General features: G+C 40.1%; 1 protein-coding gene and 1 long non-coding RNA gene across 4 annotated transcripts; one reads left to right on the top strand and one right to left on the bottom strand.

Moving 5' to 3' along the window:
* Positions 1 to 5,833: 5,833 nt before the first annotated feature.
* On the top strand, positions 5,834 to 24,887 carry LOC114133384 (protein arginine N-methyltransferase 8-B). Of its 2 annotated transcripts, none has more exons than XM_027999266.1 (10): positions 5,834 to 6,512; positions 10,272 to 10,514; positions 12,533 to 12,688; positions 17,166 to 17,229; positions 18,594 to 18,736; positions 19,036 to 19,123; positions 20,113 to 20,228; positions 21,161 to 21,311; positions 23,972 to 24,093; positions 24,469 to 24,887. In XM_027999266.1, exons 1-10 carry the CDS (start codon positions 6,444 to 6,446, stop codon positions 24,550 to 24,552), a joined length of 1,236 nt encoding a protein of 411 aa, XP_027855067.1. In that variant the 5' UTR covers positions 5,834 to 6,443; the 3' UTR covers positions 24,553 to 24,887. The 2 variants fall into 2 exon arrangements, with proteins under 2 accessions (XP_027855067.1, XP_027855056.1); XM_027999255.1 differs by having other exon boundaries at positions 10,269 to 10,514.
* Positions 14,691 to 23,965, bottom strand: LOC114133401 (uncharacterized). 2 transcript variants are annotated; one of them, XR_003593176.1, is made up of 3 exons: positions 23,413 to 23,965; positions 22,685 to 22,915; positions 14,691 to 15,278 (listed from the first exon to the last, which is right to left on the bottom strand). It is a non-coding gene; the product is annotated as an uncharacterized LOC114133401 (long non-coding RNA). The 2 variants fall into 2 exon arrangements; XR_003593177.1 differs by having other exon boundaries at positions 22,731 to 22,915.
* Positions 24,888 to 26,783: the final 1,896 nt, after the last annotated feature.

The raw sequence follows: 26,783 nt of genomic DNA, 5'->3' as shown, positions 1-26,783 counted from the left end.
AATTTTTGGTGTGTATTTTTCTATTTGGTGAAGTTTCTTGCAACATGAAAAAAAATACTGAATTATCAGTTAAAACATGCAGAAATGATTTACCTTTTCAACTTAAAACATGCAATTTTTTTAATGACAAGAGCAAAGTTATAAATATTTTGTAGAAAGGGGATCTGAAGACTGTTGTAGGTCCATAATATAAAGTCTGTCTCACATTAGACTCAAGAAAAAGGCAAACTTACCTTTTTAGGGTCGATTATTTTCTTTTTTCCAATCAAGACATGAATCAACCTTTCTAGAATATACAGCTGGTTAAAAAATCATTTCCTCCAAGTTGTTCTGGGCCTAAAAGTCACTAAATGCTTATCATCCTGTTTACTTTGAAATTAATAGAAGCAAAAACATGGTTAATAAAACATATACTTTATATAACTTTATCAGTTTTAAGAGATTTTAAGTTAATTATCTGTTTTAAATAACCTGTAAAGTTTTGTTTCTCTGTTTTGAAACCTAAAAATAGACATTAAATATTTTTTTAAATAGCAAATTTTCTTTTGTAGATATTTATTAAAAATTATGAATGGTTCAGACACCATGCCTGTGACATGGTATTTTCTTTCCTCCAGTCTCTCACTGGTTACTGTTTCCTCTGTAAAGTGACTTGTGCTGCCTAAAGTTCACCCTCATCATCCTCATCTTGTTTCCAGTTGGACACGGAGCTTAAATGATAATTAATGAAGATAACTGTTTGTGTTCTGGCTGACGGCTCATTGGTTAATGGAGACGCAGCTCAGGTCGCCACATTCATGGAGTCTCAATCAACCTGTCCTGTTCTGCAGATGGGTGGGAGTAATGAATATGAATGTGTTCTCCAGAATGAAAGCGTTTGCAGCCCTTCTGTTGGCAGAATGCCCTGAGGAAGATGGCAGCCATTTCTCCCATTACTGCAGACAAAGCAGAGTCAGCTGCTGATCACAGTCAGGTGGACGTCAGTGATTCTTTAATATAACTGATTAATAGCTGTTCTTGTTCAAGTGCAAACATAACACCAAGCCTAAGATGATTAAAACTAATTAAACAGGAAAACAGAAGATTAAACCAAAAGCCATTTACCCTCCTTCCCATTTCTTCCTCCACAGAGGATGAGTAGTGCAGGAAGCCATTTGTAAAGTTTCAGTCAAAAACTAACTTCAACAATCTGAGTTGTTTAGGGGTTCATTTTCAAAGCCATATTTTCACCATGTTATTAATTGATAAAGTTTCAAACTAAATATTGAGTTTGTTCTGCCATCATGTTCTGTCAGGAGGAATGGCCCAAAAGCTAACAAAGTTTGTGATTTTTAACTTTAAAAAAATAAAGTTCTCTCCCTCATTATATTTTAATCTAGCAAATATAATTTATGAGAAAGTTCTCACAGCTCATTATTGTAATTCATTCATTCCTTAATTTTTACTGTTTGGTCTAAAGTTTATAGGTTTATAGAACATGGTTGCTCTTCCAGGTTAGCATGGCTCTGGCAGCAGCACTGTGTGGGTTTCTGCTTGTCTCGTCCTTCTGGATGCAACCAGAGAACACTAATGGAGTAATGGACCACACACTGATGTTTTACAGTTCACTCAGTGTGCAGTCCCAGGAAAAAGAAAGTACACCCTGTCAGTTCCTTTGTGCTGCGACGGAGAATGAAAGCTGACACTTTGCTCCCCAAGCTGGATAAGAAACGTTTGCCATGGGGCGTTTTTATCTGATGTCTGCAGACATTTGGAGTCTGGAGCTTTGGCACATTTAACTGTTTATCCTCACAACTCTCTGGATAGATTCCTGATTGATCAGATATGTGCTGTGTTGCAGGGCTAGCAGGCTGATGGATCTAAGATGAACAGCATGAAAGGAAGCAAACAAATCATGTGAAAAATTCACATCAACGTTGTCCATATCACCTTATTTCATAATTGAAGATCTTTGAAATGGAATATGAACAATATGGATGTTCCAAACAACAGGTTTTCTCAAACACTTACAAGGAAAACACCTGAGTTAGAACAAATTTGTGTGATTGTAAAATCATAGTCAAAAAATAACAACAATAATTTGGGTTATTTAGATTGTCATAGGAGACAAAAATTGGGGTTTATTTTCCAAATTCATATTTTCACCGTGTAATTTACAAATGTCAGTTTCAAACAGGCACTTTGTCTTTAGTCTGTTCTTAATTAAAGCAGGAGAAAAATGTTTGAGCATTTAAAAACATGAGGAGAGGTGATGGAGACAAGTTATTCCAATCTGATGGAGATTTAGACTGAAATATACAAAGTCCAGTTTTTTTACAACTTTATTCCCAGCAGCAAAAATTATAACTGTCTGTAACAAACTTAAATATATATAATCAGTTTTATTCAGTGTTAATAATTCTGGCTTTCAGAAAGAAGTCACCGACCCAATTATTAAAATGAAAGAAAATGATTTAACTTGTATCAAACTGTTTTTATTTAATAAAATACTGCATACACTCCCATTTGCATCCAGGAGCCACACAAAGCTATTCCAAGTGCCTCAAATGGCCCCTGAGCCTCACTTTGGACACCCTGGTTTAGAGGATTTCTAACCAAACTGGGATGATGAAACTGAAAGAGTTTATAATTTCAGCCTTGAAATAAAGAATCTGCTGAAGATTCTATTTTAACTTACTGCAAATCTGAGAAATAAGCAGTTTATAATCTATAAAATAAACAATCATGTTGTCACTGTTATATTACCGTAGGAGGAGAAACAACCATGTCCGGTCCAGAACCATTAACCAAAGCCCAAAGAAGAGCGTCTGCAGGTCCAGACTCAGCCTTTCATGTGTCAGCCATCTTATTATTATTATAAAGCAGAAGGTCTAAGTGATGATCCATCCTCACCTCATTTCACAACAAGAAGGTTCAATCAGCTCTGAATAGAATGAAACCTGCTGTTTTCTTTTTTTATTAAAATCCCACATTTACAGCAGAAAGGCTGCTGAACCAAACACTGCAGAGAGAATCATTACTGAGCTCAGTTTGGTTTTCTGCTCAAACCAAAGAGCTGCCAACTCTATCATGTCCCACATTTTGAAGATGAAAAGTTTAAAATAGATGTAATATGGAAACAAACAGGAGGATCTGAAAATACAGACAGGAGATCAGGAGACACACGAGGGAGACAGGATGAAAGAACCGGGAGAACCAGGAGAACCAGGAGACCCGGGAGAACCAGGAGAACTGGGAGAACCGGGAGAACCGGGAGAACCAGGAGAACCAGGAGAACCGGGAGAACCAGGAGAACCAGGAGAACCAGGAGACCCAGGAGAACCAGGAGAACCAGGAGACCCGGGAGAACCAGGAGAACTGGGAGAACCAGGAAAACCAGGAGAACCAGGAAAACCAGGAGAACCGGGAGAACTGGAAGAACCGGGAGAACCGGGAGAACCAGGAGAACCAGGAGAACCAGGAATACTGTCTGTGCTCTTAAAGAGTATAAAATAAATTCTGCTACTACTCTCCAGTCATCCTCGTCTGCTGCTCTCTGGTCCAGTGTTTCTGTTTAACCAGCTGAGCTGCTGCTGCCAGTAACTTCCTGTCTGTAAGAGCTATAGATGATCAATTTGGCAGGTGAATGATCTATTGATGCCAGTAACCATAGAAACGATTTTTTTATGCCATACATTTTAAAAGAGGCTCAGGAAGTTTCTGTTAAGCCTTTTTCTTTCCAAGTTGAAAACACTAACTAACTTTCTACCTTCTTTAACTCACATGAAAACTTTTTAAAACCACTTTAATAAGAAGATAACATAAACTAAACACAATCATCTTCTAGCAGCTGATTGAGCTGCATTGTCTAAATTTGTTCCTGCTGGTCACTTTAAATGCTGCTGGATGTTTTTCAGAGAATTAAAGTCCAGATGACAAACAGATAATTTTCTAAGCTACAAGAAAAAGCCCCCATGATGACAGGAGCAACGTTTTATCATGTAAAACAGAAAAATGATAGTTAATAATCAAAGGTTCATTTTCCGTCCTCTCAGTGGAGCTCTGATGGGGTTTGGTCTCGTTTCAGACAACATGGACTCTCTCTGTAAAGTCTGATGGTTTGCTGAGTTTTCCTGTCAGTTCAAACGCTGACGTTGTGTCAGAACACACTCAGCGGTTCTGATGGAGTCAGAACATCTAACATGGATTCCTGGTCAGGAGTGATTTTAATGTTTCATCACTGAGGGCAGTAATGATGCAGATTCATCAAACGTGTCATCCTGCTTATTCCCGCCGCGCTGATCTGCGCAGATTATGATTGCATGGAGAGATTGGGCTGCTTGAAATGAGGATTTGAGAAGTATTAAGAGTAATAATTGCTTTAGCTGAAAGTGGTCTGACCTCAGTGGGTGTGAAGACCAACAGCTGCTCAGACAGGAGAAGCATTTCAGCTCCTTGTCATAATGTTTAATCAATGTTAGAAAGAAGGATGTTAAACATAAAGATGATACTGAAAATGTTTTCTCAGCTGTAACCTTTCACCTTTATAAAAGCCACAGATTAAAGAACCTGTGTGTGTTTCCTGCTTCAGCATCTTCTGCAGGCTTCATCATAACTCAGAGGGAACATCACGAGTTATTATTAAACCCACTGTATTAAAATGAAAAATTAAAAACTGAACTTAATGATAAAGTGCTCTCTGACAGCTCAGCTCTTCTGCAAATCATTTCTGAGAAATAAAACAGACGTTAGAACATTTTGCATGACAGAGTGAAGCACGCCGTGTCCCAACCTCTGCTGCGATCCGGAGCCAGGCTGGTGAGGCGGCGCGGTGTGGGCGACAGAGCCGATGGCCACCGTTCTATCTTGGTGCCTCTTGGATATCTGCTACCCTCTCTGATGAATAATGGAAGAAGCGGTGAGCGGTGTGGGCGGCAGAGAGGAATGGCCTCTCCTCAAAATAGACATCAGTGCAAAAATGCAAAAGATCTCATAGATGAAATGGAGCGAACGGCTGATGTGACCCGATCTGAAGAGCATTCAGCTTTAGAAGCAGAACTCTGCAAACAAGTCATCTTCACATGGATCTGTCATGTAAAATCCTTTCATACAGCAAATAAAAATATTTACACCCCTGGACTCAACCACACTGTTAATGGAGCAAACAACTGGTAGAAGGGGATCCGGTCGGGTGAGAGTAAACTGGAACTGCACAATGGATGAAAAAACCAGCTCTGCAAATCACCCTGACCATGCCACACTCATCACAAAGCATGGTGGTGGCAGCATCATCCTGTGGGGAAGCTTTACTTCAGCAGGAACCGCAAAGATGGATGGAGCTAAATCCTGGATGAAAACCTGGAGGTCCAGTTTACAGAACAACCACCAGATCATGTGTTAGAATGGCCTAGTCAAAGCCCAGATCTAAATAAAATCAAGAATCTGAGACAAGACCTGAAAATCATAGTCTGAAAAATCAGAGAAATGCCTTCAGTTCCTAGTAGAAAGCTCGTAGAGTCATTCCTGAAAGATCGTTCTGCAATGGAAGAACACAGTGGCTGAATAGAAGTGTATGCCACACTTTTCAGATTTTGTTTAGTTAAACATTTGAGAAAAAAACAAAAGAAAAAGATGTTGCGTTGTGTCGAAGTTTCAGGTTGTAATAAGAGAAAATAAGAGGTGGAAGTAAATTTTAAAAGAACTGAACATAACAGAGTTTAAAGAAGAGAAAGAGAGAGTGTGTGTGTGTGTGTGTGTGTGTGTGTGTGTGTGTGTGTGTGTGTGTGTGTGTGTGTGTGTGTGTGTGTGTGTGTGTCCCAGACTGAGTGGAACTTTCTGCAGCCAGGCATTCAGCTCTCTGCTCCGTCGGAGCGCCGATCAGACATCCGGTTCGGTTCCGCTTCATTAGAAATGACATGAACTGTGACGGGAGCTGATCAGAGATTCTCCAGCTAATTTCGGAACGCGCTCTCTCTATCTCTCTCTCTCTATCTCTCTCTCTCTATCTCTCTCTTTCTCTCTCTCTTTCTCTCTCTCTCTCTCTCTGGCAGCAGAGCCGAGACTATTTTTAGAAACAATGTTGCGGCGGAGGAATCATTTAAACTGAGGATAAAACATCGGCTTGAAGCGGATCTGCTGCTTTTTGTCTGGGAATCTCCAGTCTCCAGTCTGCGCTCCGCCGGTGTTATGGGACAAGATGCTGCCGCTCCGCCGAGGCGCTCCTTCCTCTGCTAACTTTTGCGCCATGGAATCCGCCGCACTTTGTAGAACCGGTGGCAGCTTTGCGCTCTTTGGGACTTCACTGACTTTTCTTTTTGTCTTTTTCAGAATCTTAGAATATGTTGAGATGTTTGCAGTTTGGAAAATCGCTGGGAAGTGTCTACCTGTGAGAGACTAAGCTCTCTAAGAGCTGCAAGCTGAAGGTTTTTCTTTCTACTTTGAAGTGCACATTTTCGCGGGCTCTTATGGGAATTAGACACTCGTCTCGCTGTATGCTCCTCAGGAGAAAAATGGCGGAGTCTGAGAGCGGTGAGGTAAGTGTCAAAAAAAGGAATTTGATTTTCCTGGGAAGAAACTCGGTTTGTAAAAATCCCAGCAGGGAGTTAAAGGCGTGAAGAGCCATCCGCTGTGGATGCTGCAGCACCGACTGACTGTCCGGGGGTCAGGCTGTCTGTCTGTCTGTCTGTCTGTCCAGGCGTCCTGCGGAGCTTCAGACATTAAAGAAATAATTACATCGCATCAAAATTAAGATGCGTTGCAGTGGAAATGAGAGACAGCAGATCAGGAGCATCCAGCCTGCTAAACATCAGCATCATTACGCATTAAAACAACGTGAAGGTCTGAGCAGCTCAGGACATTAACAGGACGGGTTGGACCTCCCGAACATTCAACAGAACCGTCCGGCTTCAGTCAGTCCGCTGGGAACTGCGGTACTCTGCGGCGGAGGAGCAGCTTGATTTAATGGATTGTAGAGAGCAGAATTTCTTCTTCTCTGGATGAGTTTGGTATCATGTTGTGACCTTCAGCAGCACTGAGTGATGTCAGAGGTCACAGCCTCGTGTTGCTTCGTTTCTGCATTTTTCATCACAATAATAATAATAATAATAATAATAATAATAATAATAATAATAATATCTGCAACTTTTATACTTCAAAAAGCCATTTTATCTTTGGACCAAAAAAAACATTTCACAAAAGGCAACTTTTAATTTTTGATGAATAATTCATAAAGGAAGTTTATTGTTATCTTTAAAAGATCTAACATGTTGTTTCTAAGACTTTAAAATACTTCAAAACATAAGACATTTGCAAAGGAAGGGCCGATACATTTTATGTCTTGGAAAATTATGTAAAAAGAGTTATGTTTTACTAAACGCAAAACCTGCATGTTGTTCTTATTACAGCTGCATTAAAAGAAAAATGTTTTTAATAATCTCAGTCAACGTTATGAAAGGCCATTGGGGAAAGTTCAAAGAGCCACTAGCAGCTCCAGAACCACAGGTTGGCAAACCCTGTGACAGGTTGAGAAAACGTAGTGCAAATTATTAAGTGGAAGGAAAACGATACACGTCTTACAGACAAACATCTTAAAATGATCAAATCTGGAAAATCTCACAAAGATCCGTTCAATCAAACATCTAAAAATAGAAACAGTGTTACGAAATGTGGTTAAAAGGCCTAGTCAAAGTCTAGTTAATCTGAAAGACTGTTAATCTCTCTCCATTCAGAAAGAAGAATGTGAAAAAATAAACGAATATTTTCCTTCAGATTCTCAGCTGCTGATACTTTGTGTTGTTAAATTTCAGCAAAGCTTGTTGAGCTTTTTGGTTTTAAGGTGACAAAATGAGGAAAATGTGAAGCGAACTGATCACCTCTGTGCTTTATGTAGAAAACTGATTAAAATCTGATCTGAAGAAACTCAGTCTAAAGCCAGACTGATCCACTGATCATCATCATTTATCATGTCAGAATGTCTGTAGTTTTAAATTAGACCGACTTTAACAGGCAGAATGAGATTCTGTGTTGTGTAAGAGAAGAAAGGACAGAACTGCCCTTCTCAGATAACAAGCCTCACCTCTCTGCAGCGCTCAGTCAGAAATAGAAGCATAAATGTGTTTATCTGTTCTGAGGGTCAAAGGCAGATTGTTCCACCTTCTGTTCCTACAGCTGCTCTCCTCCGGCTCCACTCAACGGATCAAAACTACCAGATTCATTAGATCCTCTGACTCAGCAGACTTCATTTTAATGAATGGTGACTCTTATCTGGTTATCAGTCATTTTTTTCCCTTGGATGTCAGAGTTTAATCTGAAACGACACGGCCTCTAAGAAACCTTTATGATCCAACATCCTATTGGTTGGTTTAAATAAATTGGCCACTTTACATCAGGCTACAACCAGGACTCCTGAAAATCTGAATCCAGATCTAATCCCAGGATTTCTCCTGATTTCAATTCAACTCAAACCTCTAACCTTTCAGACCAGTTTTAGTTCTAAAACATCTGTCCACGTCTACATCTTTCACACATTCGATTCATGACTGGTTTCCTTGATTAAAAAATGTCTGTTGCTGTGGATCTGATTCCCGAGGTGAGATCAGAGTGACTGCTGTACGCTGAGGTAAGGCTGCGTCCACACAGCCGGTCCGGATGCTCAACTCTGATTATTGAAACCAGATTCTTTTTTTAATGGTCGTTCATACTAATGAATGATGCAACCACAATCACACTTCTGTGACTGATTAACAACCCCAAAGCGACCCACATGCACAGAAGAAGAAAGTAGATGTCACTCAGCAGAGCTCTGTTTACTCCAGTAAAGATGGCCGCCGTCTCTAGATGGATTGTAAAGTTGCTGAGAGCGACAGCATGATCAGCAGACGCTCAGCAGACGGTCAGCAGACGCTCAGCAGACGCTCAGCAGACGCTCAGCAGACAAAGGAAGCTGATAAACAAAAAGCTAACAGCTAACAGCTAACAACAGCGGCCTCTAGTGGAGCACTATCTGCAACTTCTGACAAAGATCATTCATGTTCTGATCCGGTTCTGTTTGGATGTGGAGTTGGACCAGGAGTGGTCGGTTGGGATGTGATGCGTTCACTGACTCAGACTGCTTTCATCACTTCCGTATTATCATTTTCAGCCGTAGTTTACGTCCAGATTGACCGTCTGGCTTCTGCTACTGGAGAATTATGATGGAAAAGTTGGATAAAATGCAACATGATGCTTCAGACTGTGGACACTATGGGACACAATTTAGTTCCACATGTGGAAGTGGATCAAATCAGATATTTGGGGGAAAAAAACCATTGGACATTTTGCTGCTGGAGGGACCGGTGCACTTCATAAAATAGAAGGCATCATGAAGGAAGAACATTCTGTGAAAATGTTGAAGCAATATCTAAAAAACATCATCCAGGGATGTAAAGACTTGACAGAAATCAGGCTGGACTCAGCATGGAGCCAAAATGGCTTCTGGACAATAAAGTCCACGTCTGGAGAGGCCAGCAAGCCGACCTGAGCTCAGAACCAGAGGAAGTTCGTAGGCGGAGCTTAAAGGTGCCAACAAGCCTGACCCAAACAGACCGGTTCTGATAGGAGGAATGGACAAAAATTAGAGCGAACTACTGAGAGAAGAAAACCAAAAACACCCAACTCAGAGTTCAGAGGTGATTCTACCAGTAAGATAGAAAGATGTGTGGAAAATATTGAAGAATTCTCTGAAAACTCTGTCATTATTCTGTTATTCAGTAAAAAAAATCATTTAGATAATTCCATCTTTATAGCTTTCCAGTTTTTATGCTGCTGGAAGAACGGCTCAGAAAATACTTCAGCTTTAGATGGAACAACTCCAAAGATCAGAGGAATTAGGTGGAAAATATTTTTCTTCCTTTAAAAAGGAGATTTAAGTTCCTCTGCTGAGAGGCTGGAGCCTCACTGGTAGTCATGAGAACTCCATCTTGCCAAATATATGTTTTTTTTTCTCTCATGTATTTTTAGACGACTGGAAGTTGGAATGAGAACAAACAGCAGAGGAGCTTTCTGGGTTTTTCTGGGATGAGTTGTCTCTGTTTGTCCAGATTTGTCCTTAAAGCAGCTCCTCCTGTCCGGCTGACAGTCTCAGCATCGTGGCTGCAGAACGTTCTGCCTGCTGCTGCAGACTGACTCACTGCAGGAAAGCCGTTTCTGTTTGCTCTCAGTACTTTATGAACTCATCAAAGGGCTGCCTGTTGAAGGAAAACTTGTTCTCCGTCTTGAAGAAACGTTTGTCTTCTTCTCTTGTTTTTTTAAAGCAGCCTCAGTCCCAGCCGCGACCCGTCCGCATTATTCCGTCTCAGTCAGCGCAGCCGACCTCGCTGCCCAAGCCTGTGCCTTCTGTCCAGCCCGCGTCTCGGCCCGCTCTGCCCCCTCACACCCCCCACGCCGCCGGCCTGCCCAGCTGCCCCGGCCGGGGCAAGATGGCCAAGTTCCTCAGCCCAGACGAGATGACGTCAAGGGACTACTACTTTGACTCTTACGCCCACTTTGGAATTCACGAGGTAAAACGTGGTTAATCACAGTTAATTCATGATTTGTCTAGGAACTGAACACTGTTTCACACATTTTTGCATCAACTTGGGTTATTCATGAAATTTGTTTGATGTTTTTGCCTTTAAGTATGACAAAAAGGCAAAAACAGAAGAACTCTGAGTATGGTACTCTTCCTTGGCCTGTAGAAGCTGTAACAGAGCTGAGCTCTTACATTAAAAACCTCACAACGTTTTTTCAGCCAGTGGATCTTCATACTGTAAATACATAGAAAAGAGAATTCACAAATCGGTTGAATTTTTGGACACATTTAAGGCACTAGCAGCTTTATCCAGCATCAGAGAGCAGCACATGCAGACTCAAACATGACCATCCAGTCCAGCAGCTGCAGCAGCTGCAACCATTTCTGCATCAGCTGTTCTGGCTGCAGCCACAGATGCATTAGAGCTGCTTTTCTATACCAACAAATCTGATGCATTTTTATGGTGTTACTGGAAGAGTGCAGAATGATTCAGCTCCTAAATCATTTTTCTGTTATTGCAGAAAAAAGGCAATAATGGAAATTTAAATATACAGTAAAACATCTTCATGTGTTCAGAATAAACATTCACTCTAATTCCTAATGTATCAAATAAGGAAATGTTTGATGGCTTTTTTATTAAACTCTGTAGTTTTTCCATAATATATGCAACACAACGCACTTTTCTGATCACTTTTCCTCTCGTTTTTTTCTTTTGCATCTAAATTACAAGCAGCTATTATTGTGCATGAAATATTTCGGATGCAAACAGAGCTATCAGAAACCAATACACTTTGCAGAAATATTTAGTTTCTATGTGGGAAACTGCAGACAAATCATTTCAACTCCAGTTATTTTATTAGCAGCTCTGGCTTTGTGTATATATTGTGAATCGGAAGGAGGAACAAACTTCGGTTTTCACATTTAAATCTCAAAAATACAGTGAGAGCAAAAGTTTTGTGTCATTTTAGTTTTAGTGTCACTTTCCCCTTCAATGCCTTAAAATATTATTGAACCAAAGTTTCTGTTTGCTTTAATTTAGTCCACTTTCTGTTTACCTGCTACAGAACTGCAGCAGCTGCACATTCAAGCTTTCAAATGTTTTATTACAAATATACAGAAATCAAATCTGAAATCAAGAAATGCAAACAAAAATACTTTAAAGCTGCTTTACATGCTCAATAATACATAATGTTTCTGCAGATATTACCTTTTCATTCCTTATTTAGAGTTATGTCTCTCTGCTGCGTTGCAGAGTTACATAAATCCATAACTGTGTGATTTCTCCCTAAGGTCAGTCTCCAGACTGCCTCTGCTCCTCCTCTTTAATGTTCACAAGCTTTTAACTCAAACCTTTATGTCATGGAGGGTTTTAGAGATGGCTGAGGTTGTGATAGCTCAGCCTCTTCAAAAGGCCACAAATCTTAACCTTTCCTCTAACAAGCTCTTCCTGAGAGCTGCAGCACCTCAGACAGTCTGAGCTGAGATCCATACAAACTTCTACATTTGATGAAAAAGGATAAAAAAGCAGAATTATTTCTAAAACAGATAAATTAGCCAAACTTTATTCATTATAATCACATATTTATCTCTCTCTGTGCTCATATCTTCTTTCAGCTCATATTCTTTCCTCAAATTAAAACCAGGAAGTTGTGAAGGGAGTAAAACTAAAAATATGTTCCCATTGTGACCTGTGAGATGAATTTTTTATATTTCAGGAATGTAGGTCAGGCATATTTTTGTCACTTTAGCATAGTCTCCTCACATCTGCACTGTTAGAAACGCTGTGAACCTGCTGGCTCACAGCGCATCCAGACATTAAATATGGATTTAAATGAAGCACACAGCTGAGAGGAAACAGGGGAGATTAGCTGAAAGCTGTGCATTATTCCTCACTGCTCCACTGTAGAAATGGCAGCAAACCCAGGCTCCAAACAGCCAATCAGAGCCAAGCTTTCACTCTAAAAGGTTTGGAAACATTCCTGATCCTGACAATTTGGTTCAATTCAGGAAATGCTGAAGGATGAGGTGAGAACGCTCACCTACAGGAACTCCATGTACCACAACAAGCACATCTTCAAGGACAAAGTGGTTCTGGATGTGGGGAGTGGGACGGGGATCCTGTCCATGTTCGCCGCCAAGGCCGGAGCGAAGCACGTCTACGGGGTAAGAGGCGAGTTTCCAGTTCTGTTCAGATTAACAGCCAACTTCATTTTTAATTTAAAAAATATTTCTGCATGGAATATAATGTAGGAGTGGTTATAGTAGCAACAGAAAATCAGAACCCAGCAGTCATGATGTACATGCTGCTGATAAACTGCAGGGGGCGTGGCCAAAACAACAGCGTGAATCCAATCAGTTTGGTCATTCCTTCCGTGATCCAGCAGGAGGCGCTATAGAGTAGAATCCACGACTGTCTGTCCTTCATGTCAGCAGAGGAAAATCAAAGATTATTTAAACAGAACGGATTTCCAGCCTTTATTTGTTTTATTTTGTGACTATGGCTCAGAGAATAAAAAAAAAAAGAAGAAAGAAATTAATGTTTCAGAAAATTTTTGTATTTCATAAAATCAATAAAAATGATATTTTAAACAATTGTTAGGTTTCTGAACATGGTCTGGGCTCCTTTTGCATGAATTCCTGCATCAATGCGGCGTGGCACGGAGGAGATCTACATGCAGTTCTGCTCAGGTTCTGGATGTCCAGGTTGTCTCATCGTTGTTTTGACTTTCATCAGAAAAGAAAAGTTCTGGTTCTGTTCAGCCCAGGTGTGTGGGATCCGTAAGCATCTAGGACCTTGATGTTTGACAGTCCAGATTCTTGTGAAGTGAACTTGACTGGATAATCCTCTCCAGGCTGCGGTTGTCGCTGCTGCACCTTTTAAATTTTACTCACACATTTCTTCCTTCCACTCAACTTTCTTTGAACATCCTATCAGTTTCACAATATTCGGATTTTCCAAGACGCTAAGTATTGGATTTGAATCCTTAAGATTTCCCGGTATTGAAATGCTTGGAGTTACATTTGTTCATCATTACAGACATTGTTTATATATCAGCTTTAAATGGAAACCAGAACCAAACAGATGAGGAAGGAAACAGAAAACAACTTTCTGATGAATCAGTCAGAATCTTTGATCTTTAGTCACTTTTCACCTGTTTATACAGTAAAAGGTTGAGTTTTTGCAAGAAAATATATTTTCTATTTTATTTCTTTCTATAAAATGAAAAAGTAATTTAGCTCATATTTTGATTTGAGGAAGAAGATGAAGATTTTCCAGATCATTTGCATGAAAGAACATGAAAATTATGAAAGTAATTTTGTCCTTTTCTCCTTTTAAAATCCAGTTGTTTTGAGTTGAACCTGCTGGTCAGACTTTGTTGCACATTTGAAACATTCCTCTGATCTGCAGCTGATAAGTGTGCAGTTCTGTTCTATTCTGGAGCAGAAGTCATTTGGACCCAAGGCATGTCTGAGAATAAAAGCAGCATGCTCTCCCCTGGCTGGAGATGATCATGTGGAGCTTATTTTTGACGCCACCTCTATCCACAAGCTTCAGGGAAGATGTGATTAATTTGGGTTTTTCTGAGCTGCTGGTTGACATTCTGCTGTTTGTGTGACTTTACCTCCAGCCTGCTGTTTGTTTGTCTTCTCATCCAGCTGTCTCTTTGGGTTTCTCATCTCTCTGTCCTTGTCTTTCGCCCCCAGTTGATGCTTTTCACATCTGTGCTGCCCCTCCTCCATGTTTCTGGGTTTTATCTACACCTAGAAAGTTCAGACTTCAGAGATGAGTTCAGCTTTAACTGAGAGGATGTAGACTTTACCGCTAAGCTGTGATGACATGTTTTATCTGCATCAGTTCTGTGAGTCACTCAGTCCAGCTCTGAGAGCAGAGGGACAGAAATGACAGTTCTAACATTTTAAAAAGGACTCTGCCAGTCGAGTCTTTATAAAATCTCAGGAATAAAAGGTTTTTTATGTGTTGCAATTCCAAAAAACCTAATTAATTATTGTTCTTCCTTGATAACCCTCAAACCTGTTTTCATCAATCAGTTATTGACACTGACAGAACCGCTGCATAAACAGACTTCAAAATAAGAGCATGAATTTAAACATCTAATTGAAGACTTTTCAACGGTCAATAACCAAAACATCAACACAAACATCAAATTTCATTCACCTGAAAGTTCATAAAACAGCCAAGAAAATTAGTGCTTTAGAATTTATCTGGAATTAGGGGAAGCTAAATACGCTACATTTTTTCAAAGTTAGCAAAAATGCTAAAGTGCTAAACAAAATTTAGCTCCGCTATTAGCACACTAGCTGAAGTGTGCCCCCTGCTGTAATGAATATATGCTCTATGAAATGAAATCTGTGAATTTTCCACAAATAATTCTAAGTCATGTTCAAAATAGATGAATCCATAAATACTGATGTGGATCCACTGCGATTCGTCATGTTTTGTCTTTTCTCTTTAAGTCTGAGAAAAACAAGGATTTGGAACAAAAGGAAACTTTAAAGTATTAAGTTGAGCAAACACAACGATCACCTTGATAAACTTTATTCAGACGAGTCAAAGGTCAGCAGCGCAGACAGAAGGGAACAGAATTAGAATTGTGCTGAGAGGAGCCTCCAGGACCGACCGCAGTGACACTGACACTTCATGGCACTCAGTGGATGTGTGAAAAGAAACAACGCCTCAGTTTTCCCAACGAAGTGTGATCCTAATGGATGCATGGCGGATGGCGCCGCTGCACTGAATCAGAGAGAAACGAGGAATTACTCAGAAGGTTTCTGGCATTCTCGGGTTTATCACAGAAACACACACACACAGCTAGAAGCACACACACACCACTGGAGCACGCCACATGCATTCCTGATTATTAATGCAGCTGTAGTTTATTTAGCACCAGAAGTTTCTGAACTGTCCTTGGCTAATTGCCACCTGAGGGTCCAGCAGCGCTGCTTCAGGAACGCCGTCCTGATGACCGCTCGCTCGCTCAGGGGAAAACCGACGACCTCTGGTAACAACAGAGGTCCGAGTTTCAGCTTGTTTTAATGCAGTCAGGTGGAGAATAAAATCAGAACCAGCCCAGGATGGAATGGCTAATATCTCCATTCCTCAGAGTTGGTTGCCTGTGCAGCGTCGGACCTCATTCCTCCATGAGCGTACGCTGTGCAGCCGAGCGCCTTTCATTTGGCATCTGTTTGTCTCAAATAAGTCCCAACGTGACTTCTTCATTTTATGGACCAGAATTTTTATGGTTCACTTCAGAATCTTTTGGGTGAACGTGAACAGAAATATTAGGTCTTCTTGTATTTCACTAATAAAAATCCCTGACGTAAATAGAGCAGATGATGAAACAACTAATCTGAAAAATATGTTGTTGCTTTTTTTTTTAAGTTTCATCTTAAGAACTGCTTAATAGCATTTTACCAGCACTTTTAGGTTACACACTCTCGTTTTTACACTCAACCATTAACAAATAATTTGGGTTATTTAGCCTGATTCCTCATGCCCTCCCAAGAACGGTAACATTTTAGCAGCAATAATCAAATTATTGCTGTTACTTTTTGACTGTATAACTTTATAAATGGCACCACACATTATGATGGCACCTCTTTATATCGCATTCAGGTTAAGGATTTGCAGGATGAAAATAAATACAAATATTAATAAAATATGATTAAACTATAATAATAAGTCAAGCAAAGTGTTCACAAATAAAAAAGAAATCAAAACCGCTGAACAATTGGGATACAGACAATATTCAGTGTAATAAGCTTGAAAAGAATAAAATCATTGAAGTCAGAATGAATAAAATAAATTGTTAAAGAGAAAATGATCAATATTAAGTAGTGTGTAGTTGCAGTCGCTCTGATCTTAATTTTCCTTAATTTCCCTTGGCAGCACTACAGTCACTGTGACAGTAACTTCTCCTCTGTTAAGAGTTTCTCCCTCTGTAGTGTTTTACCTCTCCGCTATTTTCAGCTTGACTGCAGGGCATTTTCTGCAAAGCTAAATCAGCCGCAGTGCACGATGTCAGAAATAATCCCTTACCTGCTGCTGTCAGGCTCTGCATGTTTTAAAAGGTAAAGTTAACTTTAGCAAGACAGCAAAAAAAAAAAGAAAAAAGAAAGAAAATAAATCCCCTGAATGGGTTTTTAAATATTTGTAGATGGTTGGAAGCTTTTTTCCCCCGGCTCAGTAGACTGCAGTAGTTTCCTATTTTACATAATAAAAACCAGTTTCAGGAGGATATGACCTCCTGATAGAAGACAAACTTCTCACTAACTGAGCTCAGTTTCATTAATTTTATGCAGACCAACAATCGTTCCATCAAAACCCACACACACAGTAAACATGTCATGATGGGTTTTTGAATGGGACCAAAATGCAGACAGGAACTCACCAGGGTCACGGTGATGAGAATTTTAATAAAAAGCAAAAAGCAAACTTTCACAAAAAATAAAGACACTTTTAAAGCATTCGAGTTTAAACGCTCAGCTGGTTTAACCCAAAATGTTCCCATAAAAGCTTCAAGCAGAATTATGCCATTTTATAATAAGATAACTATGTTACCGTCAGTTGTTATAAAAATGCTCTGTTGGCTTTAAACATTTAATTTTCTGTTTCTACCAGATTGAATGTTCCAGTATATCAGAGTACTCAGAGCGGATCATCAAGTCCAACCACCTGGACAGCGGTAAGCGTTTCCTGACATGCTCTAAACTGTTTCTGTGTCGTAGAAAATTCCTCATTTCTGAAATTTAAACCCATAATAACCAAAAAATTACATCTGAAAATGTCGAGAGTTTGTGATGTCACAATATTTCCAAAATGGAGGGGTGTCAGTTGAGCTTTGGCAGAAGTTTACACCCAACTGTGTTTGTTGAGTTTTGCTAATGCTGTTGCTAATTTTGTCTAATTGCTCAGAAAACACAGAACATCAATAGATTTTAAACTGTTTACTGTAGAGCTACAGCAATGCATTCTGGGTACAGAATAAATGTCATTTGCTGGGTCACGGGTGGAAAACGTGAGGAAAGGAAACAGAACTGCTGTGTAAACACTCCAAAATGTGAGCGTGGATATAAACGTTTACTTTAATATTCATAACCATTGATAAACAAAACTTCATTGCAGATGTCACACTTTATTCAACTCAAAGTTAACAAAACAGCCAAGTAAATTAGTGCTTTAGAATTTATCCCCAAAAATAATTTAGGTAAAGCTACCAATGCTAACCAACGTTAGCCAAAATGCTAAAGCACGAAACAGAAATGTAGCTCTGCTATTAGCGGATTAGCAGAAGTTTGCCCAGCACTGGCCACTAAAAAACTTCCTTAAGTAAAGTCAAGTTTATACACATGCACCTGTAAATCTAACAGTATTTTTTTTTTAAAGACAAAGACAAGAGGTTTCTTCACACATTAATAGATCGATTCATAAGTCACTGTCATAAAAATAAGTTAAAGAAAAAGAGGGAAGGAAATCATAGAAATGTGATGCAGAAGAATAGAAAGTATGTGCTGAAGTAAAAGTGACTTCATGAATAAGACCAAAGCACAGACCTCCATGTTACTCCGTCGTGTTAGTTTGCTCAGATAAGCTTTGAAATATCATAAATTCATGCAGTTTAATCCCTGAAGTCCTGCAAAAATCCAAACAAAAAACAAACCTAATTTCCTGCAAAGCCACTAGTAACACACCAGCCGAATAATCGCTCCTGTCAGCAAATGTCTTATCTGTCCACCTATGAATAGCAAATTCACTGCAGTCATTTAGCGAAGCAGCTTTAGCCGTTTGGAGGAGCAGGAAGCAATCAGAGCTCCCGTCATTCTGCCAGTCGCTTGTATCAACACAGAAACAGTAACTCCTCACCAAATCAGAGCAAACACACAAGTCAATTATTTTCCAGAACAGCAAAGATCCAATCCTCCACCGTCGCCCCCACTGGGTCAGATTCCATCAGAGCTCTTCTCCCGCCTCTCCATTAATTCTCATTCTGCACCCAGACACCTGCTACCAAACACCACAGGCTCCCTGTACTCCCTCTGTGTGTCTCAGTTATCACCATATTCAAAGGAAAGGTGGAGGAGGTGGAGCTTCCTGTGGAGAAGGTCGACATCATCATATCTGAGTGGATGGGCTACAGTCTGTTCTACGAGTCCATGCTCAACACCGTCATCTTCGCAAGGGACAAGTGGCTGGTATGGCCTCCAGATCGCCTACGTTAAAAATGCATCTTGGTTTGATACGTCCTGCTGTGAGCGACCAGATTCCAAGTAATCTCAATCGGTCTTTAAATAATAATAATATTTTGGAAGAATGGAGTTATTTTCATGTAAAGGTGAAAATCAGTTTGTTTGGATTCAGCTCGATTGCAACAGAGAATGTTTTTATAAGTTCTCTATTCAATCATAGTATGAAAGGTGAGGTAAAAATGTACATTAATAATTTAAAAGTTATTTTTCTTCCAGTGTGTTTTTTCCTCTGTTCTGTCACACAGAAGGCTGGTGGACTGATGTTTCCGGACCGAGCCTCCCTCTACGTGTTGGCCATCGAAGACAGGCAGTACAAAGACTTCAAAATCCATTGTAAGAGCATCAATCAGGCTTGTCTGCAGTATAATGTTTTCCCTCCTCATGTTTCCTGAGAACCGTTTGGCTGTTTTGGCTGTGAGTGACTAAAAACAATCAGATGATGGATGGACACCTATAGAAGCAGTTTGGGTTTGACTCTCCTGCAGAAGTTTCCCTCGGGCTCAAGCTGGGGGGCGATAACTGACATCATGGATCAGAAAACCTCTCCATCCCGTCCTGAACCACCCAGGAGGATTGTGGGTGAGTTTATTAGAACCCAACCAGCATAAACAGCCGACTGGTCTCACGTCTGCTCATGAAGTTCAGACTCGTTGCTGCAATCCGCCGTGATTCTGAGATGTATATCGCCACACTCTGATGTACTCCAACTCTTTTCCCCGGGCGACGCGCCCAGAAAACCTTTACACTGACTAAGAAGTGGTGCTTGAAGGATTTTTGTATTCCAGGAGCCTCCAGTGATCAATGCTGCTCCAAACTCTCTCAGATAAGTAGACAGCAAGAAATGCAAATATAGTAAATCATGAAATCCCTCTGGGCTGCTCTGACCTGTTCATCATCGCCAGCTCTCCTCTGCACTCGGGTTTTCTCTTCTTTTGGGTCATGAAGGAGTTGTTTGCTCACACATCACCGTAAGAGCTGGTATGAATAATTAATGGGACGACTTGGCTCAGGCAACAAGGATTTGCGACACAAGATTGAAGTCTGACTTTAATCAGACCCATGATAACAGAGTGTTGCTCAACAAAACAGGACTTTTAGTGTGACACTCTGGAAAGCAGTCCAAACTGTTTGAAGGTGTATCCGGAGAGTAGTAGATCACACGACTCTCATCCCGTCTCCCGTTGTTTCCCAGATGCAGCCGGGCTCTGCGCTGCAGTTTTCCTGGAGCAACGAAACGACTTCATGTGTTTGTAATAAAAGTTGAAGACAACAAGTGAAACCAGGTTGTGGAAATAACTCCATGATGCCGTCATCTTCACCAGGGTGGGAGAACGTGTACGGCTTTGACATGACCTGCATCCGAAACGTGGCCATGAAGGAGCCACTGGTGGACGTGGTGGACCCCAAGCAGGTGGTGACCAACTCCTGCCTGGTCAAGGTTAGTCTGGGGATAAAAGAGGCTTAACGAAGGCTGATTCCTGTTAGGTAGTAACGCAGTGGTGAGCACACTACCACCGATGCGTTAGCGCAGCTAGGTTTTCCATTAGTGCTTTAGCCAACATTGAAAACATTTAGCGCTCTCAGCTTCTGCAAATTATTTTTCAGAAAGAAAAAATGCTGAATTAAAATAATTCTGCAAAGCAGAGTGGATCAGAATTCCTCCACAGTGATTAAAAAGATTCACCAGTTAGAAACGTTTGATGGAAGCTGCTGCAACATTTTACTGGTTTTCACCGATTATCTTTAGATGTCGTACAAAAATGCTGAAATGATTTGAAAAGTGATTCTTGTGTTAGTTTTGTTTGGTACAAAGTTTGTTTTATGATTATAACCCAGCATACCTCCATAAAACCCTGAAGCATTTCTTTAGTTTATTACTAAACTACATGAATTATTGAAACTCCTGGATCTCTCATTTCACTTTGGCTGCAAAAACAAACAAAGCTGCATTCTCCAGAAATATAACATTATTAAATATCAGTTTATATCCCAAGAATAGATTATAAGTGTTGTTTGTGATATGAATCAGTTATTTTTATAAACCTTTCTGCATTGCTGTAAAACTCTCAGTTCCACACCAGGCAGTAAACGTAGCTAATAAATAATATTTCCAGCTGATAAACATCCTGCCAGGCGTTGTGTCTGACCTTGGCATGCGGCGCCTCTGAAATCCTCTCATCATGCTGCTGCTCCCGCATGACAATCGCAGCCCGTCTCGTCACCTGATTGTTCTCATCGTCATGGCGACCTTCTCATTACCGACACTGATTACAGCTTTCTGAATCAAAGCTGTCTGAACTCACCTAGACCTTAATCAGTCTGTTTCAGTCTGGGAGCAGGTCACTGACATGACAATCTCCGGTGTTTCAGGAAGTGGACATCTACACAGTGAAACCTGACGACCTCTCATTCACCTCGGCCTTCTGCTTACAAATCCAGAGGAACGACTACATCCATGCTCTGGTCACCTACTTTAACATCGAGTTCACCAAGTGTCACAAGAAGACTGGATTCTCCACAGGTAGGAGGTCGCTCTGTGCAGGATGGCTGGAAGGAAAAGATGCAACGTTTTCAGCTTCTGAACTGTAGAGCTGCAGAGATGTGGAGCATCCAATCACATCTCACCTTACTGACTGATGAATCTGCTCAATATGAAACTATGAACGAGTCATTCTACTCGCTGAAATCAAGAGTCATTTAAGAAAACAGAATTCAAGAAGTGGCCAGATTTGGTCCAGTTAACTTCGGTCAGACTGGAGCAGATTCAGGTTTTTACTGGACCTGGTTTGGAGCAGAGAAAAGATTCGTTTTCTCCTTATCACAGAGAAACACAAAGATCGATTTTATTGAAGTTTATGCTGTTAAGGATCAACATCCAAACATTTTTAGTTGGAATTAATTAGTCAAAAGTGATGTGTGGCTGACCTCTAGTGGTGGAGGTGGAGAAGACAGTTTGATTAGATTTGATTTTGGGCAGATGATGGTTTGGACCTTTCATGAGGTACATTAACTAAAAATGACAAAGAATCAATTAATGTTTTCAAATATAGATACAATAATAAATTAAGATTTCAGCAGTTATTAATTTTTCATGGAATAATTGCTCTGAATTTCCTCAATAGAATGACACCAAACTACCAGTTAAATTTCTTTAGATCTTGTGCTTTTCAATCACTTTCCACAAATAACATATCAGAAGAAATCATCTATCTTAAACTTTAAAAGTGTGAATACCTTTGTGATACTTTAAAAATCTAAAAGATATTTATCAAACATTGTTTTTCTTCCTCTAAATGTTCTGTAACGTTAATGGCTCTAAATGAGTTTTATTTAGCTGAACTGAGAGCTAAAAATGGCTGCTGCTCTGTAAGTTTGATGGATTTCTTGACAGTTTTGCTGGAAATAATCACAGATCTTCTTTTCCTAAACTAAACCCTCAGAGAGACTTTTCATCTCAACACAAAGAATTACTCGGACGCAGCTCTTCCTTTCCGTCTCACTACCTTTCTATCGATTTTCTATAAAAGATGTTTGTCAAGCAAGGTTCCCAATGTCAGACCCGAAGACTCACCAGCCAAGAAACTTTAAGATAAAGATCTGAGTTTACACACAGAGAGTCAAACTGGATTCTCTGGAAGCAAAATGCGTCAGACTTTTGACACCAGAGGAGAAAAACAACCCAAAGGTCAAAGACTCCATTTCACGGCCGTCAGTGGAAACGCCGTGTCATCAGCTGCATTAGCATAAGAAGCAGAGCTGGGTTGCCCAAAAAAACGGAGCTGAGCCTGTCCAGCTGCCTGACGGCTCCTTTCATCTCTGAGCTGAGGAAGAAGACGGCCATGAAGCCGAAACAAGCAGGAAGACTGAAAGAAACTCAATTTCAGAGTCACTGACCTTCAGAGTCTCCCTGCAGTCTTCAGTGACTGTCGGGTGAACTCACCGGGGTTCTGGTGCCGATAGCATCGAGGGTTGGCTGTCTCTAGCGAGTCTCCGTCTGAGCAGATGGACGGCAGCAGAGTCCAGGGAAACTGATCAGAGATCTGTAGAACCGAACCCAGATTCAAACTTCTCCACAACGACCTGCAGCCGGGTTCACCGACCTCCATCAAACCAGAAACAGAACATCTGAAAACAATCGGAGATTTAAAAACACACATGGGATTAATTAAACAAAACCAACGCAGCTTTTTCTCTCACTTCATTATCATGCGCTGCTTTCTGTCAGTCTGTCAAACTAAATCCTCAACAATCCACTGAAGTGTTTTGGTTTTCAGGCGACAGGTTGTGAAAAAAGCTTCAAGGGTGTAAATACTTCTGCAAGGCATTTCCCAGAATATTTTTCAGGAAGCTTAAACGTCAAATAAAAATAATTGTAAAGGAAGTATAAGGATAAAGTAAAAATGGCACATTTAGAAGGCGCCAGTTTTAGGAATCAGCTTTAAGCAGAGGTTTGTTAAAGAATGTGAGAAAGTTAGAGACTTTGGTTGGTTTTAGTCGCTTTTTGTCACAGTTTCCATCCAAGTACAAATATTATTCAATCTACTGTTCATTTGAGTTTTCCTTCCATTGAAGGAAAATTTCTGGTAAATGATTTCTGTTCATGTTTGTTAGCATAAACTCACCTTCCGTTGCTCCTTTATTCATATCCTGCATTCAGGACAGGTTTGTGGGCGGGGCCAACCCAGCACTTCCTGTTCCTGTATAGGTTCATGATGCCATTAATGGCGTCTCTGGGTTCAAATGAAGGATTTTCTATATTTATTGTTTGTAAAGTAACTTTTGGAGCTGCACTCTGTGGAGTTTTGTATTTTGAATAGATAAATTTATAAATTTGATGAATAACCTGACTCCTGCTTCTTTGTTGACATTTTATTGCTTAGTTTAAAATATTTCATAAAAACCATTAGATTTTTCATCTGGGAGCTTAAAATGGAAAAATCTTCTAAATAAAGGTGGCAGAAAATGTTTGTTAATGTCTGTTAATAAAATCCATCAAAAAGAATCTCGGTGGATTCAAACTCAGTCACACTGAGTTTATCAGGTTGTTACACTTCTTTATATCGTTTGCGCCACTGGCTGCAATAAACCTTTACTCATCAATGAAAGATCACCTGATGCAGCTGAAGTAAAAGCTGTTTTAGATGAACATTGCAGATGTGTGTTTGTTTGTGTGTGTTGCAGCTCCAGATGCTGCGTTCACACACTGGAAGCAAACCGTTTTCTACCTGGAGGATTATCTAACCGTGAGGAGAGGAGAAGAAATCGCTGGCAGCATCACAATGAAGCCCAATGAGAAAAACATAGTGAGTGTTGAGTTGAATGGATCTCATGATCATATTGTATAATAATAACGCACGCCTTATTTAACAGATACTGAGGCTGTTTGCACAGCCAGCAGGTTGTTTTCTGGAGCAGCTGCTCCTTCAGCAAACAGAAGAGTTTACTGTTGACCTTCAGTGTCCTCTCCACCTTTAAGGAACAGACAGACACTGTTTGCTTTCTCCTGCTGCCTGACATGAACGCTCCGTTTATCAAACCCCCGGCGCCCCGCCGTTTGGTCAAAACGATAAACCTAATTGTTCTGCCTCCGTCCTGAATTCCTTTGTGCCCTCTGCTGTGTGTTTCATCAGTTGTGGTCTGAAAACCTGCCCTCTTTGTCTCTCCATGTTCACTCACAGCGTGACTTGGACTTCACTTTTGAACTGGATTTCAAAGGGCAGCTTTGTGAGGCAGCAATCTCCCATGACTACAAGATGCGTTAGATTGGACAGCGGCGTCCTGCAGAGCACAACATGGAGGACGGAGTCACAGATTCCTGAGGACAGACGGACGCACAGTGGGACGGGACAGGCATCATCATGCCCTATGATGATGATGGTAAAAGTGAGACTTTGTTATGTAAGGAGAACAGGAAGTCATTTTTGCAGACTGTTAAAATAATTCTGAATGTAAAACTAACAGGTCAGTAATATTTTCTAGCACTGATGAATGTTATTGATAATAATTGTGTTCATGTGAGATGGAGTGCTGTACCTGTAGAATGTGGTCTGGATTTGTTCATTACAGAACAGTGTGTATAAAAAGTATTCACACCCTGGATGTTTTGCCCTTGTATTAATTTTACAAAATCATGAGCAACAAAATTAGTTGTTTTTTTTGACAAAAAACTTTATTGTTAATGTGAAAAATTATTTCTACAATAATGACAAAAACATAACATCAGTGTTGTGCACTGCTAACCAAAAAAATGAGCTGCCAACCCTAAAGCGCTAACTAGTTTTGCTAACCCTAAAGCACTAACTAGTTCTGCTAACCCTAAAGCACTAACTAGTTCTGCTGCTAAAGCGCTACACCACCACAGTATTTAGCAGAAGCTAATGAATACTGAAGTACTAATTCAATTAAATTGTTGAAACCCATGCTCTAGAATTCCTCTAGATATTATATTCATATCTTGTTTTGTTGTATGTTATTTTGTTCCTGTATGTTTCTTATTGTAAATAAAGCTACAGGAGAGGAAAAAAAGAAGAACATGAAGAGAGGAAACGGAACTGCTGCGTAAACACACGTCACTCCCTTCAAAATAAAAACATGAATATAAACATTTAACTACTTGATAACCAAACCTACCATACAAATTTAAAACTTTGTTAACAGGTGGCACCATTCGGTGTCGCACTCTCCACAGCCTGAGCCTCCATAAAAGGGAAGCTGGAAGGATGGTGGCCAAGCGTTCATTTCCTGTGTGGATTCCTGGTCAGAAAGAGACTGAACATCCACACAGGAAATGAACGCTTGGCCACCATCCAGCTTCCCCTTTATGGAGGCTCAGGCTGTGGAGAGTGCGACACCTAATGGTGCCACATGTTACATTTAATTAACCCAAAGTTTATAAAAACAGTAAATTAGCATGTTAGAATTTATCTGGAAACAATAAACTGGAGAAGCTAAGTGCACTAAAGGATTTCAAAGTTAGCAAGGACATTTAGATTAGCATAAGTTTTCCCTTTTGATTTCAAAGTGGAAACTTTGACATCAAAGAGTTTCTTTTTGTCAAAAAAAAAAAAGAAATTGATGATCGGAATTACTTTTTAAAAGCAATAAGAAAGGTAAAACATCCAAAGGGCTGAATGCTTTTTTCAGGCTCTCTAGTTTGACTTTTTCCTCCATGTGCTGTTTTGGGTTTACAGTGAACTAAATCATTAAATTTAGTTATGTACGACTGTCATGTTATGCACTGTAGCGACTGACTGAATTGAAACCGTTTACATTTGTAAAAGTCTAGCAATAGTGGGTAACATATCAGTAAGTGAAAAGTGCAGCCAAGGATGAGCAAACACAGAAAATGTGGTTGTTCTACTTCCTGTTCCTGTCTTTGTGAGTGAGCAGCTTGTGACCAAGCCCACATTGTGCAGCATATAGAACTTTGTGGTTTTTAGTTTGAGCTATGAAGTTGTCCAATTTCTGACATCATTTCTCAATCACACAGTGGGGACAATTATTGAATGCATGTTTTTCCTCATTAAACATGTATTGAATGGGTCCACTGACAGGAAATACATACCAGATGCTGTAATGTAATGACACAGGGAGTAAATGCTTATGGAAATGTTTGATGACTTTTTCTGTAGGTTTCAATTGGAGCATTTTATTTGTAATCCCTTCTTTTACCACATCCATGTGTTGACAATCTGTCCCACACCATGATACTGCCACCTCCAGACTTCACAGTTATTTTTTTCAGTTGATGCTCAAAACCACCTCTCTTTCAAACATGGTGTGTTCAAGGACAGAGCTCGGTTTGGACCTTTTCTAACCACGCTGTGTTCTCTCCACTAACTTTTTAAATTTTAAAGGTGCTTAAACTTGCCGTTTCTTTGGCAGTGGTGTTTTATACTGAAAGTCTGCATTAAGGACATTGCGGTTGAATGCACTACTTATTGTTTTCATGGTGAATGCTATATCAGGCCTCCACCAGTCTCTGGTTTTTGGT

Source organism: Xiphophorus couchianus, chromosome 2 (genome assembly GCF_001444195.1).
Source record: "Xiphophorus couchianus chromosome 2, X_couchianus-1.0, whole genome shotgun sequence".
In the NCBI taxonomy this organism is placed as follows: Eukaryota; Metazoa; Chordata; class Actinopteri; order Cyprinodontiformes; family Poeciliidae; genus Xiphophorus; species Xiphophorus couchianus.
Note: the sequence above shows the minus strand (reverse complement) of the source record. Positions and strands in the feature narration are given on the sequence as shown.